Raw genomic sequence first — 15,100 nt, forward strand, 5'->3', positions numbered from 1 at the left:
CAGTGATTTTCCCACCAAATAACTCCTACGAAGTGTCAAATGTAGCGGATGTGGCACTTGGAGTAGCGCTGGTGGCTGCGGAAGATGAGGTGTTCTGTGTTACATAGTCAACCACATCTTGACAATCTTGGGAGTTGATGGGACGTGCCTTCTTCTGAGCACTGCACTTTGTTTTAGGGCCGCACAAAATCATGTCAGCACGACCTCGAACAGACCTGCCGGGTGGCTTGCCTCTGGGTCTGCCTCTGCCTGTTGTTTTGTCCATATCGGGGGGGGGATGAAGTGAAAGGTATGCACTGACTTGACTAATACAATGTGCAGTCACACAGGTGCAGTGAAAGATATGCAGTGACTGGTATTACAATACAATGTGCAGCTGTCACACAGGTGCAGTTAACAGATATGCACGGACTGGTATACTAAACAGCATACGGTCACCCAGGTGCAGTGAACAGAGATGCAGAGATTTGTATTACAAATGTGCAGCTGTCACACACAGGTACCGTGAACAGGTGCAGTGACTGGTGGTATATTACACTGCCTGCGGTCACATAAGTGCACTGAACAGGTTACAGGTATGCACTGCAGTGATTAGTATTACAAATGTGCAGCTGCCTGTCACACACACACACAGGTACCGTGAACAGGTGCAATGACTGGTGGTATTAACAATGCGTGCACTCACGTAGATAGGTAGGTGCACTGAACAGTGAACAGGTGCAGTGATTTGTATTACAAATGTGCAGCTGCCTGTCACACACACAAACAGGTACCGTGAACAGGTGCAATGACTGGTGGTATTAACAATGCGTGCGCTCATGCAGGTAGGTAGATAGGTGCACTGAACAGTTAACAGGTGCAGTGATTGGGATTACAAATGTGCAACTGCCTGTCACACACACAGGTAGTCACGCATTGAATGTGCTGGGCCTGGCAGTGGCACAGTAGGAATTACCATTAAGGGGCCAAAGGCCAGCTGCGACTGACTGACAGGGCTGTATATAATGCAAGTGGGCCACACACACACAAAAAAATAGATCACAAGAACAAGATTAGCAATCAAAAGAGCTGTTGAGGGGTGCTTTTTTTAGCAATAAGAATCAGCAAGGAGCAAGCTAACAAGCCTACAAAAGCCTAACTAAGCTTTCCCTATAGTTCTCTCTGCAGCAGCTCTCCCGTCCCTAATTACTGCAGGCACATGAGTGAGTGCCTGACGCTGCCTGCCTTTTATAGGGGGGGTGGGGCTCCAGGAGGGAGTGTAGCCTGATTGGCTACAATGTGCCTGCTGACTGTGATGTAGAGGGTCAAAATTGACCCTAATGATGTAGTATAGGAGCAGACCGAACTTCCAAAAAAGTTTGCGGTTCTCCGCGATCGCGAACCACCGAAGTTCGCCGGCGAACCGTTTGGGCCATCTCTAGCAAACAGCCAATCAGATTTTTTGCTCAATTTCAATGGGAGAATTGAAACTGCTTCCATTCTCACATTACTGATGCCAACGACCCCAAAGTTCACAAACTTGGTCATTCAGTGACTGTGTGTCAAGATTAGAAATAGTAGCTGGTTCCAAATGCAACCAAAAAATATACCCAAGCAATGCTAGGTCTTCAGCTAATTTTATATATTTGCTAAATGTATAATTTAGAAACTTACTAAAAGGCCCAACCATAGTCCCAAGAATGTGGTCTCCAATCTTCTGGTCCAAGACTAACTGTGGCTTGAAAAACCTGAGTGTACATCATGTGTGCCACCATCCCAAGAAGTCCTGTTGGCAAAATATAACAATATCTATGTTATGAACATACTGATTAGCTTCAGTCTTTTAAAGATCATAGAAAAATGTTTCATTTTCTAACATAATCATGTGGTTTTGCACAAACCATCCCATCAGTATGAATCTTAGCTCACTGTAGCAAATTCTCATCATTGAAGAATATAAATAGCTTTAGCTGCTTGACATTAGTTTATAGTTGCAGAAGAAGCTTTGAATGCTTTATTTTTTGGTGCACCCCATTAACATGTTAGAATCATTTAAACATAAGAAAGATGAAATACCATGGATATGTTATAAATTACATAATATTTGCATTCAGTTTTGCACATTGCACAGACTATTATGCAGAGTCGCTATGGCAAACCTTTGTCCCATAGTGTCCCGCATGACCTCCAAACTGGTTTGAAATAGCCAATAATGGGGCTTCACTATAAGCCAGACCTCTTCTAAAAATAAATAAATAAATAAAAACTGAGCTGGAAATAAACAGTTTGTTCATGTGTAGTGTAGGGACAGCTGAGCTGACATGTTGTTCAGGGACAGACAAGTTAGTGTGGGTTCATGTAAATTTTTACAGCGTTGTTGAGGCACATCATAGGGTGTAAAATATTTTGAGCTGGATTCCCAGATCTATGCATTGACTATGAGGGACTTTGAGGTTATGGGGAACCACTAGATGACCAGGGAATACTACCAGGGATCACTTGTGGTGGATAAAGGAACCACAAGGCTACCAGGGAATATGGTAGGGGATGGGGGCCACTAGACTATTAAAGAATATTGCATGGGGATGGGGAGACCACTAGGCTTCCAGGGAATATAGTTTGGGGATGGGGGGGGGGACTCAGCTACCAGGGATTACTGTGTGGGGAGGGGGGCACTAATCTATCAGAAAATACCGTGTGGGGATAGAGGGACTACTGGCTAACCTGGCATCAGGCCAGCCAGCCCAGGATCAGGCCACACAGCCCAGCAGCAAGCCAGCAAAGCAAAACGAGGTACCTTTAAGTCAGTATGGCATGGAAACCAGGTAACTCAGCCTACTTATGTTTAGGGGGCATTGCCTATTAACATAATATTGCTGGCTATGCCTACTTACATCACGGTGCACGCAGTCCAGAGGTGCCCAGATCTTTCAGGATCCTATAACACCCCTGATACTGTAACATAATTACATAGTTATTTGCGTTGAAAAAACGTATGTCCATCTAGTTTAACCAGAGAACAAAGTACAACACCAGCCTGCTCCTTCACATATCCCTGTTGATCCAGAGGAAGGCGAAAAATCCTTACAAGGCATGGTCCAATTAGCTCCAAAAGGGAAAAAATTCCTTCCCGACTCCAGATGGGTGTCAGATAAAATCCCTTGATCAACATCACTGGGCATTACCTAGTAATTGTAGCCTTGGATGTCTTTCAACGCAGGGAAAGCATCTAAGCCCCCTTTAAATGCAGGTATAGAATTTGCCATAACTACTTCCTGTGGCAATGCATTCCACATCATTTTTTTCACTATCAAAGTTTATTGATACAAAACAGATATAAAGAATAGATACAGTGTATCTATGGAATCATTGTAGTAATCAGTAACAAATATTTACAATCTAGTGTTATGATAAGGTGCTGAAAGAGCAAAGTACAAAGATACCTGTAACGATTGCGGGTTTCTATTTCCGTGGTCAGCGCACAAGATGCGTGCTGACACAGCGGAAATTCTCCCCAAGCGTGTAATTAGATAGTACCCAGGTTAGGTGCAATGCACCGGTAGAGAGCAATTCCCACCAGCAGATGGAGCTGTGGAGTGCAGACGAGCACAGCCTCTGCACGGCCACAGATGCCAGCTGGGAATTGTACAGATAAAGGCAAAGTAGGGCACGATAGCCCTCCAAAAGAGAGAGCACAGAGACAGACTGAATGTGTGTTCCCCAATCTAGTCGCCACCCAGCGACGGCGAACACACATTCGCAGAAACGAAGCGAGAACGCAATCGCAAGAGATGCGATTGCCAGAAGTGACAGAAGGCAGAACAGAACATAGCACGAGAGTAGCAAAGGCACAGCAAACAACAATGAGAAGATAAAGAAAATAACAAACGCTAGCTAAACGGGAACACCGCTCTCATTCGCAACAGCGAACGCGTTTCTGCACGATCACCACGCGTTAGGCACCCAGTGATAAGCGTGCCACCCTAACTAACCAATGACAGACAAACACAAAATAGAGAACGCCTTTTTTCGCCTTCCTCTGGATCAACAGGGATATGTGAGGGAGCAGGCTGGTGTTGTACTTTGTATTGGTTGAACTCGATGGACGTATGTCTTTTTTTCAACCAAAATAACTATGTAACTATGTAACTATGTAATGCGAACGCTTGCTAAACGGTTACCTCACCGAGCCTACAGCAAGCGTTCGTATCAGACAAGACAGGCAGACAAACAGGTGGGGCTGCCAGTAGCAACCGCTGCTCTGGCTAGCACCCCTAAGGCAGAGATACACAAGGAGACACTGCCACTACCACTAGGGCAAGTGTGATCCAGACAGATAAACAGAAGGGGCTACCAGTAGCAACCACTGCTCTGGTTAGCACTCCAAAGGCAGAATACAGAAGGAGGCAATGCCACTACCACTAGGGCGTGTGCAATCCAGACAGATGAACAGAGGGGGCTACCAGTAGCAACCGCTGCTCTGGTTAGCACCCCCAGACAGACAGAACGATTCCCTGACGACCACCGCTGGCGACAAGGCAATTGAGACAGAAAGACTGTACAGGCAAAACAGATAATACAATCCGACTGCACTAGAGGAAATGCCTAGTACAGTCCCAAGAATTACTCTAAGATAATCTTTAACAAACAGGCAAGGCTGACACTCTAGGAGTGTTTAGCAGTAACAAACCATTATGACCAGCAAAGGATTCTGGGAGAACATGGTATTTATACTGCCAGCTTTCAAAGGAGGCAGCTAGGCAATCTGCATAACAAATATATGCAAATTCCTCAGCAGCAGAGCAGGTCTGAAACTTGCAAAGCAAAGACAGGTCTCTTTTCCAGAGACCTGCAGCCTTTAGACTTAAGGAATGGTCAAACAGATGTCTGTCTGTGCAGACAGCTGAGCGGATCATTACAATACCAAATTGTAGAAAATATTCAGACACTTACATATATATGGACATATAAAAATGATTATCCATCACAGATAAGAAATCACCCAGTGTCTGGTCTAACACTTTACCTACAGAAGATAACATGTGTAATAACACTTTAGTGTGTCAATACAATCCCATGTGCCATATAGATAAGAAAGAAAGAAGGAGAGAAAAGTAGGCCAGGTAAGGAGCAGAAATCAGGAGGTCAGATTCTTATATTCAGCAGAGCACTGGAATACTGTCCAGACTGACCATGTGATAGTATATTGCTCTGAACGATCTTGAGACATGAGGATCATCCTCTCCATTATTTCAACCACATCAACCCTCTGTATCCAAGCCTTAACAGAAGGTGGATTAGGAGATTTCCAATTTAAGGGTATCAAGTGTCAAGAACCGGCCCGCGGCATGCCTGCGTTTACGGTTCCCGACTGCGGGTTTGACCAGATGGAGAGGGGAAGCAGCCTTAGTCAAGCTAAAACAAGGCTGGGACCCCTCAGAACACTTCTCACTGCCACCACTAGCTGTCGCTAGACACGTCCACTCGGCTGTTGAGTGCTCAGTGTGCAATCCGCGTTTTCGTATTCGGGTCAGTTTGGCGCTTTTGGCCGAATACGGGAACGCCACGCACACACACACACACACTTGTACAGTAACACGGCACAATCAGGCACTGACTTGTAATGCAAGTTACACTGTCGTGCAGCAAAACCACTAACAGTCATTCCGAACGAACGATACGGTTAGCCACACTGCTGTCGAGCGCAAAAGTGCCCCATACACACAATGCAATTACAATCTCATACAGTAGGGTTGCTCAAACGTAAAATCAGGCATGGACTTATACACAATTACACTTCAGTCTCTTCTAGGCTATGAGTGTTAGTTTAGTACAGCAGAAGTCAAACTTATTAAATAACAATTTAATATTCCAGGAAAAAAATGGAACAATGCAGAAAATAATATATACAAAAGATTTACAAAAAAAACAAGTAAAAATTACAAGGATAAAAGTTACAAAGATACACACAAGGATATTTGCATAAAATAAAAATGGGATATAACGTTACCGCGTAGGTTAGAACGTGGTTGGCGGGAGAACGGCGTTCCGATTTGCTCGGGATCCCTCTAGCTATGCGCTACCTCCAAGAGAAGATAATTTTTAGGCATCTGGCCCTGCTTTTTATACTGGGATATACGTCTGGAGGCTGCAACGTCTTTGGGAAGGGGAGGAACTGGTTTTAATTAACTTTTCAGACATAATTTAATTCCCAGAGATCTTACTTTTACATGTAAAAGTGTATTTCCGCACACACATCAAAGACCTTTTGAGGCTGTCATATGTAAAATCCTGGCTCAGGTTGGTGTGGTCTGCCAGTCTAGGTGACACATCTGAGACAGGATTCAGACGAAAGGGTCCGACCACCTGTCCAAGCTTCAAAGCAACTGCCTGATTAAGTGTTTCCTAATTAGAAGCAGACAAAGGTGGCTTCGCCCTGCTGGACCATGAATGCAGAGTTAATTTACATCTACATGCAGACTCACATTAGCCTTCAGTTTACTCTGGCCAGGTGACCAATTACTCCCAAGCACAATACACATCTGAAGTTTTACCCAGTAGACAGAAAAAGGACAGAAATATGTTCCTGTATTATCCTCAACATCATCAGCACCCCAATATATCCCCACACCTCCGCCGTCAAATTGGCGCCGGGCAGATGACCTTCCCAGATCATCCTGCCTGCACCTACAACGTGGGTTCTGCTTGACGGGACAGCCCATCAGCATTCCCATGATTGCTCCCCTTCCTATGTTGAATAGTGAAGCTATTTTGTTGGAGAACTAAGCTCCATCTCAGCAATTTGCCATTGTCACCAGAAACCCGATGTAACTAACTAAGAGGGTTGTGGTCGGTGACGACCGTGAATACGCGACCGTAGAGATAGTGCTGCAGCTTTTGTAGGGCCCATACAATTGCCAAGCACTCCTTCTCTACGGTGGCGTAGGCTACCTCCCGGGGTAGCAGCTTCCGACTTAAATACAGAATTGGATGTTCTTCCCCAGTTTAGTTTACCTGGCTTAACACAGCACCTAGGCCAAAGGCTGAGGCGTCCGTCTGGACTACAAACCGTCGGCTGAAGTCGGGCGCTTGCAACACGAGAGGGCTGGCTAGGGCCCTCTTCAGAGCTGTGAATGACTGCTCACATTCTGGCATCCAGAGAATCTGCTTGGGCAGCTTCTTTTTTGTGAGATCTGTCAATGGCTTGCCGAGGGCACTGTGTTTGGGGTAAACTTTCTATAGTACCCAGCAGTTCCTAAGAAGGACTGAATCTGTTACTTCGTTTGGGGGGTGGGCCAGGACACAATGGCATCTACCTTCCCAGTATCTGAACGAAGCTCTCCCCCCCCCCCACCACGTGTCCCAGGTACTGTACCTGTTTCATACCCATCTGACACTTGCTAGGCTTGACTGCTAGCCCTGCTGCAGTGATGCGTCCCAGAACCTGTGACAGCTGCGCTAAGTGGTCTTTCCAGTTGGCGCTAAACACGGCAATGTCATCTAGGTAAGCGACAGCGCAGTGTTCCAACTCTTCCAGGAGACCATTTACAACCCTTTGGAAGGTGGCTGGGGTGTTTTACATTCCAAAAGGCATTACATTAAATTCAAACAGACCTGAGGGGGTGATAAAGGCAGACCTTTCCCATGCCTCAGCTGTTAGAGGGACCTGCCAGTATCCCCGACTCAAATCCATGATTGTTAGATATTGCGCGCCAGCTAGCTTATCTAACAATTCATCAACCCTCGGCATTTGGTAAGCATCTGAAGCAGTTATCAAATTTAGTTTTCAATAATCTACACAGAACCGAGTGGTCTGGTCCCGTTTGGGTACTAGCTTTACAGGTGATGCCCATGCGCTGTGCGACCATTGGATCACCCCTAGTGACAGCATTTCCTCAATCTCCTTGCTGATGTTGGCCTGAACCTCAGGGGAGACTCTATATGCTGACTGTCTAACCGGCTTGTTATTTCCGGTGTCAACATGGTGTACAGCCAGGCTGGTCAGGCCAGGGCGAGCTGTAAAGGTACCACGGTAAGGGGGCAGCACCTCAGATAGCCCAGCCTGCTGCTCTGCTGTCAACTCCGGGTTGATCTGTACCTCGGTGACAGAGTCGGTTTCCTGGGTAGAGGCCAGGTTGTCAACCAGGGCCTCTGTTTCACCGTCCGGTAGTAAACTGCAGACAGGGAGAGCGCAAGCGGTTCTATCATGATGTTCCTTTAACATATTGACATGGTACGTTTTCAGCTGCTTACCTCGGTCATCCAGCGCTACCACATATGTCACATCACTAATCTTCCTATGTATGGTATAGGGCCCATCCCAAGTGGCCTGCAGCTTATTCTGTCGCATCGGGTTTAGGACCCACATCTTGCGACCTACCTCATAAACTCTCTCCCTAGACCCGTGGTCATACCACTGCTTCTGGGTGGCCTGGGCTTGAGTGAGATTCTCTCGCACCAACCCCACCAGGGTGTCCACCTTTTCCCAGAACTTTAGAACGTATTCCACTATGGATACCCCGGGACCCATATCCTGCCCCTCCCAGGCCTCTCAAATGAGATCGAGGGGTCCGCGTACCCTTCTCCCATATAAGAGCTCAAAGGGCGAGAACCCCGTGGATGCCTGGGGCACTGCACGATAAGCAAACAGTAAGTGGGGCAGGTAACGCTCCCAGTCTCTCCCTTGTGATTCAACAAACACCCTTAGCATCTGTTTCAGAGTACCATTGAACCACTCACATAACCCATTTGTCTGGGGGTGGTAAGGGCTGGCCATGATGTGTTCTACCTGCATTTGCTTACAGAGGCATTCCATTAGGCGCGACATGAATTGCGGGCCATGATCGGTGAGCATTTCGCAGGGAAAACCGACCCGTGAGAAAATGCGCATCAATGCGTCTGCAACCTTGTCTGCCCGTATGGAGCTCAGGACTACAGCTTCAGGGTAGCGAGTGGCATAATCTACCACTGTGAGAATGAAACGTTTCCCTGTGCTTCTGGGTATTGCTAGAGGCCCAATGATGTCAACAGCAATCCTTTGGAAGGGCTCCTCTATGATGGGCAAGGGCCTCAGTGGGGCTTTGTCTGTGTCACCTGCTTTGCTGACCCGCTGACATGCGACCGGCAAAAATTGGCAATATCTGTCCCCATGTGGGGCCAATAAAAATTGTGGGCAAGACGGGCTTTGGTCTTGCGGACCCCCAAGTGACCAGCCAGGGGCACTTAATGTGCTATTCTTAATAGCTGCTCCCTGTACCTGTGGGGAATGATCAACTGCCGGTCTGCCTCATCCACTTCAGACGGCTCAGAGGGAATAACCTCTCTGTACAGTCTGCCTTGCTCCCAGTACACCCTCACTTTGTCGCCCTCAGCCGGTGCCCTGTCCCCCAGACCCCTGAGCTCTCTCAGGCTGCTATCAAGTCGTACAGCCTCGGAGAACTCGGTGCTGTCGGCCATAGGCACCAGGGAGGTGGCAAACTGAGAGGCCTCTGGGTCCTCAGAGCCAGGCTCTGATGTGGAAGAGCCCGACCCAGTGACATCAGCCTCTTCAGTGGACAATTTGTCTGCTGCAGCCCGGTGAGCACTGCGGGTCACCACTGCAGCTGACGGAGCGTTCACTGTACATATGTCATTATGCAGCACATCACATATTACATCAACATTATCTGTATTCAGGGTACCAACGTGTCCCCCTCCAGGCCTGGGCACTGGAGACTCACTAGGGCTGGCTCCTAGTACACACTCCGTAGCCCCTGGGGCCTCACCAGCACTCCCCACTTGCGCAGGGTTATCAAACAGTACCTTGCAAGAGTCCTGAACTTCTGCTGGGGATGCAGGCTCCCTGGAGTTTGGAGTAGGCTCATAACGGGCCACTAACCGTCCCAGGTCAGTACCCAACAAAACGTTCATGGGGGTGGCATCCGTTACACCCACTTCTTTCATCCCGCTGCCGGCACCCCAATGCAGGTGGACCAATGCGGTGGGTATGGCGGGGGTGACACCCCCAACTCCTTTGACAGCCATAGTCTTGCCAGGAATGTATTCCAAGCTGGGGGTGCACTAGAGTCACCTCTGCTCCAGTGTCTCTCAGACCGGTGGTAACTGTATCCCCCACCGTGACAGGTTGCAGATTCTCTGCATAGCTACCTGCATTCCTGGTGGCACACCGCATTTTGGGCCCCGCCAGAGTTTGGGGCTTCCTTCTTCTTCTTTTCTGGGCACGAAGCACTGATATGACCCGGTTTGTTACAGGCAAAACATTTCCGAGTGTCAACTGTGGCTGTTTTACCTCCAGGAGGCTGTGGTGCTTGGCTTTGCTGGGTGCTCAGAGGAGAAGGTCTCACAGTCTTTTCTCCCTTCCAGCTGGGCGCCGTAGTCCTCCGAAAATCAGATTCTCGATTGGATGTGTAGACATCAGCGACTTTCGCGGCCTCATCCACGGTCTTCGGCTCTCGGTCCCGTACAAACTGCCGGACCTCAACAGGACAAGTGTGGAGGAACTGGTCTTTTATTATCAGTTCTTGCAGGGCATCAAATGTTTCAACAGCCAGTCCTTTTACCTACTGCTGGAAGGCAGTGCGCAGGTTGCAAGAATGATCTAGGTAACTGTCATTAGGACCTCGCTGCACTGTCCTGAAACGTTTGTGATACACCTCTGGTGTGAGGGGGTATCGCGCAGTGATGGCTTTCTTAATTTCCTCAAAGTCTGTTTCTTCCTCCTGGGGGAGACTCACAAATGCCTCCAGGGCCTTGCCTCTCAGCCCTTGTGTGAGGTATCTTGCCCACTGCTCACGGGGCACCCCATACTGACGACAAGTCCTTTCAAACCCCTGTAGGAAAGTGTCTATGTCAGAGTCTTTGTCCATAGCGGGGAACTCATCCAGGGGGATTATGTGGACTCGCTCACCTTCACGTTCTGCGGGTCCAGCAGACCGGTTCTGTTGCTGAAGTTTAGCCAGCTCCAGCTGGTGTTGACGCTCAGCACTTGCCCTCTCTGCCTGGAGTCTTTCCCTCTCGGTCTGGTGTCTTTCACTCTCGGCCTGGCGTCGTCGTTCAGCTCTTCCCTCCTCTGCCTGTCGGTGCAGTAGGATCAGCTTTAGGCGCAGTTCAGGATCAGCCGAATTCAGTAGCTGTAGATCAGCTTCCAGAGATGGCATCTCCCTGTTCGGTGGATCGTCCAGGACATCGTCTCCACTCGCATTCTGTGACGGGAGTGATTCCTCCTCTGGCGTGTCGTGAGCTGCATCCGCTGGCGTTGGAGCACGGGCTTGCTCTGCCTCATACTACTCGAGGGCACAAACTAACTGCTCCTTAGTCTGGCCACTCGCTGTCTCGATGCCTTTGTGCTCACACAGGTTGAGTAGTATCTCTTTGCTTTGCCTTGCATAGCTGGATGCTTTCTGATCCATCATGTTGCAAAATAAAAAGAAAAAGGGGGAGGGGAAGCAATATACCAAATGTGTATCTTTGGGAAAAACAAAGTATATAGAATCTGCACTGAGTAGACTTCTGTAGGCTAGTCGCTTCTAGCAAGCTTCCCGCCTTTAGTACTCAGAATAGAGAGATAAACTGCGTACTAATGTATCAAACGTTCCCACCACTGCCAGCCAATAATGTCAAGAACCGGCCCACGGCACGCCTTCGTATACGGTTCCCGACTGCGGGTTTGACCAGATGGAGAGGGGAAGCAGCCTTAGTCAAGCTAAAACAAGGCTGGGACCCCTCAGAACACTTCTCACTGCCACCACTAGCTGTCGCTAGACACGTCCACTCGGCTGTCGAGTGCTCAGCGCGCAATCCGCGTTTTCGTATTCGGGTCAGTTTGGCGCTTTAGGCTGAATATGGGAACGCCACGCACACACACAGTTGTACATTAACACGGCACAATCAGGCACTGACTTGTAATGCAAGTTACACTGTCGTGCAGCAAAACCACTAACAGTCGTTCTGAACGATACTGTTAGCCACTCTGCTGTCGAGCACAAAAGTGCCCCATATACACAATGCAATTACAATCTCATACGGTAGGGTTGCTCAAACGTAAAATCAGGCATGGACTTATACACAGTTACACTTCAGTCTCTTCTAGGCTATGAGTGTTAGTTTAGTACAGCAGAAGTCAAACTTATTAAATAACAATTTAATATTCCAGGAAAAAAATGAAACAATGCAGAAAATAATATATACAAAAGATTTACCAAAAAAACAAGTAAAAATTACAAGGATAAAAGTTACAAAGATACACACAAGGATATTTGCATAAAATAAAAATGGGATATAACGTTACCGCGTAGGTTAGAACGTGGTTGGTGGGAGAACGGCGTTCCGATTTGCTCGGGATCCCTCTAGCTATGCGCTACCTCCAAGAGAAGATAATTTTTAGGCATCTGGCCCTGCTTTTTATACTGGGATATACGCCTGGAGGCTGCAACTTCCTTGGGAAGGGGAGGAACTGGCAGAGGCGTATCTGGGTAACATGGCGCCTATGGCAAACACTGAAATTGCGCCCCCCCCAACACACACACACACTGAAATTGTGCCCCCCCAACACACACACACAATCAGATAATTCATCAAGTAGTCATATGCTGCCCAATAAAAAAAGTTGTAACAGTCAACCAGATAAAATAATTAAGTAGCCAGGTGCCTCACAATAAACAGATTAAACAGACAGATAGTAGCCAAGTTCATCCTGGATACATAAATTAAACAGCCATGTTCACCAAATAAAAGAATTAGGTAGCTATGTGCCCACAGAAAGCAGTATTAGGTAGCAAAATGTGCCCCTAGATATTTGGTAACCATAGCGGTCTCGCAATTGCTTCCTGGGTGCAGGCCAGGGTGCTTTCTGGGGCAGGGTGCAGGTTGATGCAGATTGCAGCAGGGTGAAGCAAGGTACAAGCAAGGGCAGGCTGCAACAGAGGGTAGGTGAAGGTTAGGGCAGGCTGCAGATTGCTGGTTGGGGTATATTGCAGCAGGGTGCTGATTGAGGAAAATTGGAGCAGAAGGGCAGGATGTGGCAGATTGCAACAAGGTGCTGTTTGGAGCAGGGTGTAGGTAGATTGGGTCAGGGTGCTGGTTAGGGTAGTGTGCAGGCTGGTGGCTGGGGAAAGGTGCTGGCTAGGGCAGTGTGCAGGCTGATGGCTGGGGCAGGGTGCTGGTTATAGGGCAGTGTACAGGCTGGTAGCTGGGTGCAGGGACAGGAAGCAGGCTGGGTGTAGGGACAGGGTGCATGCTGGGTGCAGGGACAGGGAGCAGGCTGGTGGCTGGGTGCAGGGACAGGGTGCATGCTGGTGGCTGGGCGCAGGGACAGGGTGCATGCTGGTGGCTGGGTGCAGGGACAGGGTGCATGAGGGTGGATGGGTGCAGGGACAGAGTGCATGCTGGTGGATGGGTGCAGGGACAGGGTGCATGTTGGTGGCTGGGTGCAGGTACAGGGTGCATGAGGATGGCTAGGTGCAGGGTGCATGAGGGTGGCTGGGTGCAGGGGCAGGGTGCATGAGGGTGGCTGGGTGCAGGGACAGGGTGCATGATGGTGGATGGGTGCAGGGACAAGGTGCATGCTGGTGGCTGGGTGCAGGGACAGGTTGCATGAGGGTGGATGGGGGCAGGGACAGGGTGCATGAGGGTCGCTGGGTGCAGGGACAGGGTGCATGAGGGTGGCTGGGTGCAGGGACAGGATGCATGAGGGTGGATGGGTGCAGGGACAGGGTGTATGAGGGTGGCTGGGTGCAGGGACAGGGTGCATGAGGGAGGATGGGTGCAGGGACAGGGTGCATGAGGGTGGATGGGTGCAGGGACAGGGTGCATGAGGGTGGCTGGGTGCAGGGACAGGGTGCATGAGGATGGCTAGGTGCAGGAACAGGGTGCATGAGGGTGGCTAGGTGCAGGGACAGGGTGCATGAGGGTGGCTGGGTGCAGGGACAGGGTGCATGAGGGTGGCTGGGTGCAGGGACAGGGTGCATGAGGGTGGATGGGTGCAGGGACAGGGTGCATGAGGGTGGATGGGTGCTCTTACAGACCTCAGATCGCAGCGACCGATCCATGCCAGGTAGTGCTAGTTCTCCTCCTGGTGCCGCCCCCGTAGCCTGTCCCGGAGCCTCTTCTCATGTAAATAGACCTCAGATCACGGCGACCACGTCAATGCTGCCTCTTGGTGCCGTCCCCACCGCCTGTCCCCGATAATCTTGTAATATCAACATACTTCAGATCGCGGAAACTGGAGAGTTTACAGCCCGTGCACGCTACCGGTGCTCAATGTATTCAAAATGCGGAAATGACGTCATAGGTCAATGACGTCACTTCCGCATTTGGCCAAAGTTCAGTACGGGTAGCGTGTGCGGGCTGTAACTCAGCAGTTGCCGCAATCTGAAGTATGTAACCATTACAAGATGATCGGGGACAGGCGGCGGGTGCAGGGGCGCCACAGGGAGGGGAAGCAGACAGCAGTGTCGAGGTGGCATTGGGGCAGGCATGGTGCCCATGCAGCATGGGCGCCCAGGGCACCAGCCATGCCTGCACCCCTCTAGATCCGCCACTGGGAACTGGTTTTGATTAACTTTTCAGACATAATTTAATTCCCAGAGATCTCACTTTTACATGTAAAAGTGTATTTCCGCACACACATCAAAGACCTTTTGATTGAGGCTGTCATATGTAAAATCCTGGCTCAGGCTGGTGTGCTCTGCCAGTCTAGGTGACACATCTGAGACAGGATTCAGACGAAAGGGTCCGACCACCTGTCCAAGCTTCAAAGCAACTGTCTGATTAAGTGTTTCCTAATTAGAAGCAGACAAAGGTGGCTTCCCCCTGCTGGACCATGAATGCAGAGTTAATTTACATCTACATGCAGACTCACATTAGCCTTCAGTTTACTCTGGCCAGGTGACCAAATACTCCCAAGCACAATACACATCTGAGGTTTTACCCAGTAGACAGAAAAAGGACAGAAATATGTTCCTGTATTATCCTCAATATCATCAGCACCCCAATATATCCCCACATCAAGGCCTTAGCTGCGTTGAGGAGGTGAATGGTCCAAGATTTTTTGTACATTTTCACAGCAGTGTCCGTATCATGTAGGAGAAAAACATTGGGGGTATAATCCAGCTTGGAGCTGTTA

At 49.1% G+C, this 15,100-nt stretch overlaps 1 protein-coding gene across 2 annotated transcripts in view; it reads right to left on the bottom strand.

Moving 5' to 3' along the window:
- GSG1 (germ cell associated 1) overlaps window positions 1–15,100 on the bottom strand; it is a 987,297-nt gene that overhangs the window by 230,961 nt on the left and 741,236 nt on the right. For both annotated transcript variants that reach the window (XM_068240243.1, XM_068240244.1), the window contains exon 5: window positions 1,654–1,765. In XM_068240243.1, the coding sequence (XP_068096344.1) occupies window positions 1,654–1,765 (112 nt within the window). The remainder of the gene's footprint in view (window positions 1–1,653; window positions 1,766–15,100) is intronic.

The sequence above is a fragment of the Hyperolius riggenbachi genome, chromosome 6 (genome assembly GCF_040937935.1).
Source record: "Hyperolius riggenbachi isolate aHypRig1 chromosome 6, aHypRig1.pri, whole genome shotgun sequence".
NCBI lineage: Eukaryota > Metazoa > Chordata > Amphibia > Anura > Hyperoliidae > Hyperolius > Hyperolius riggenbachi.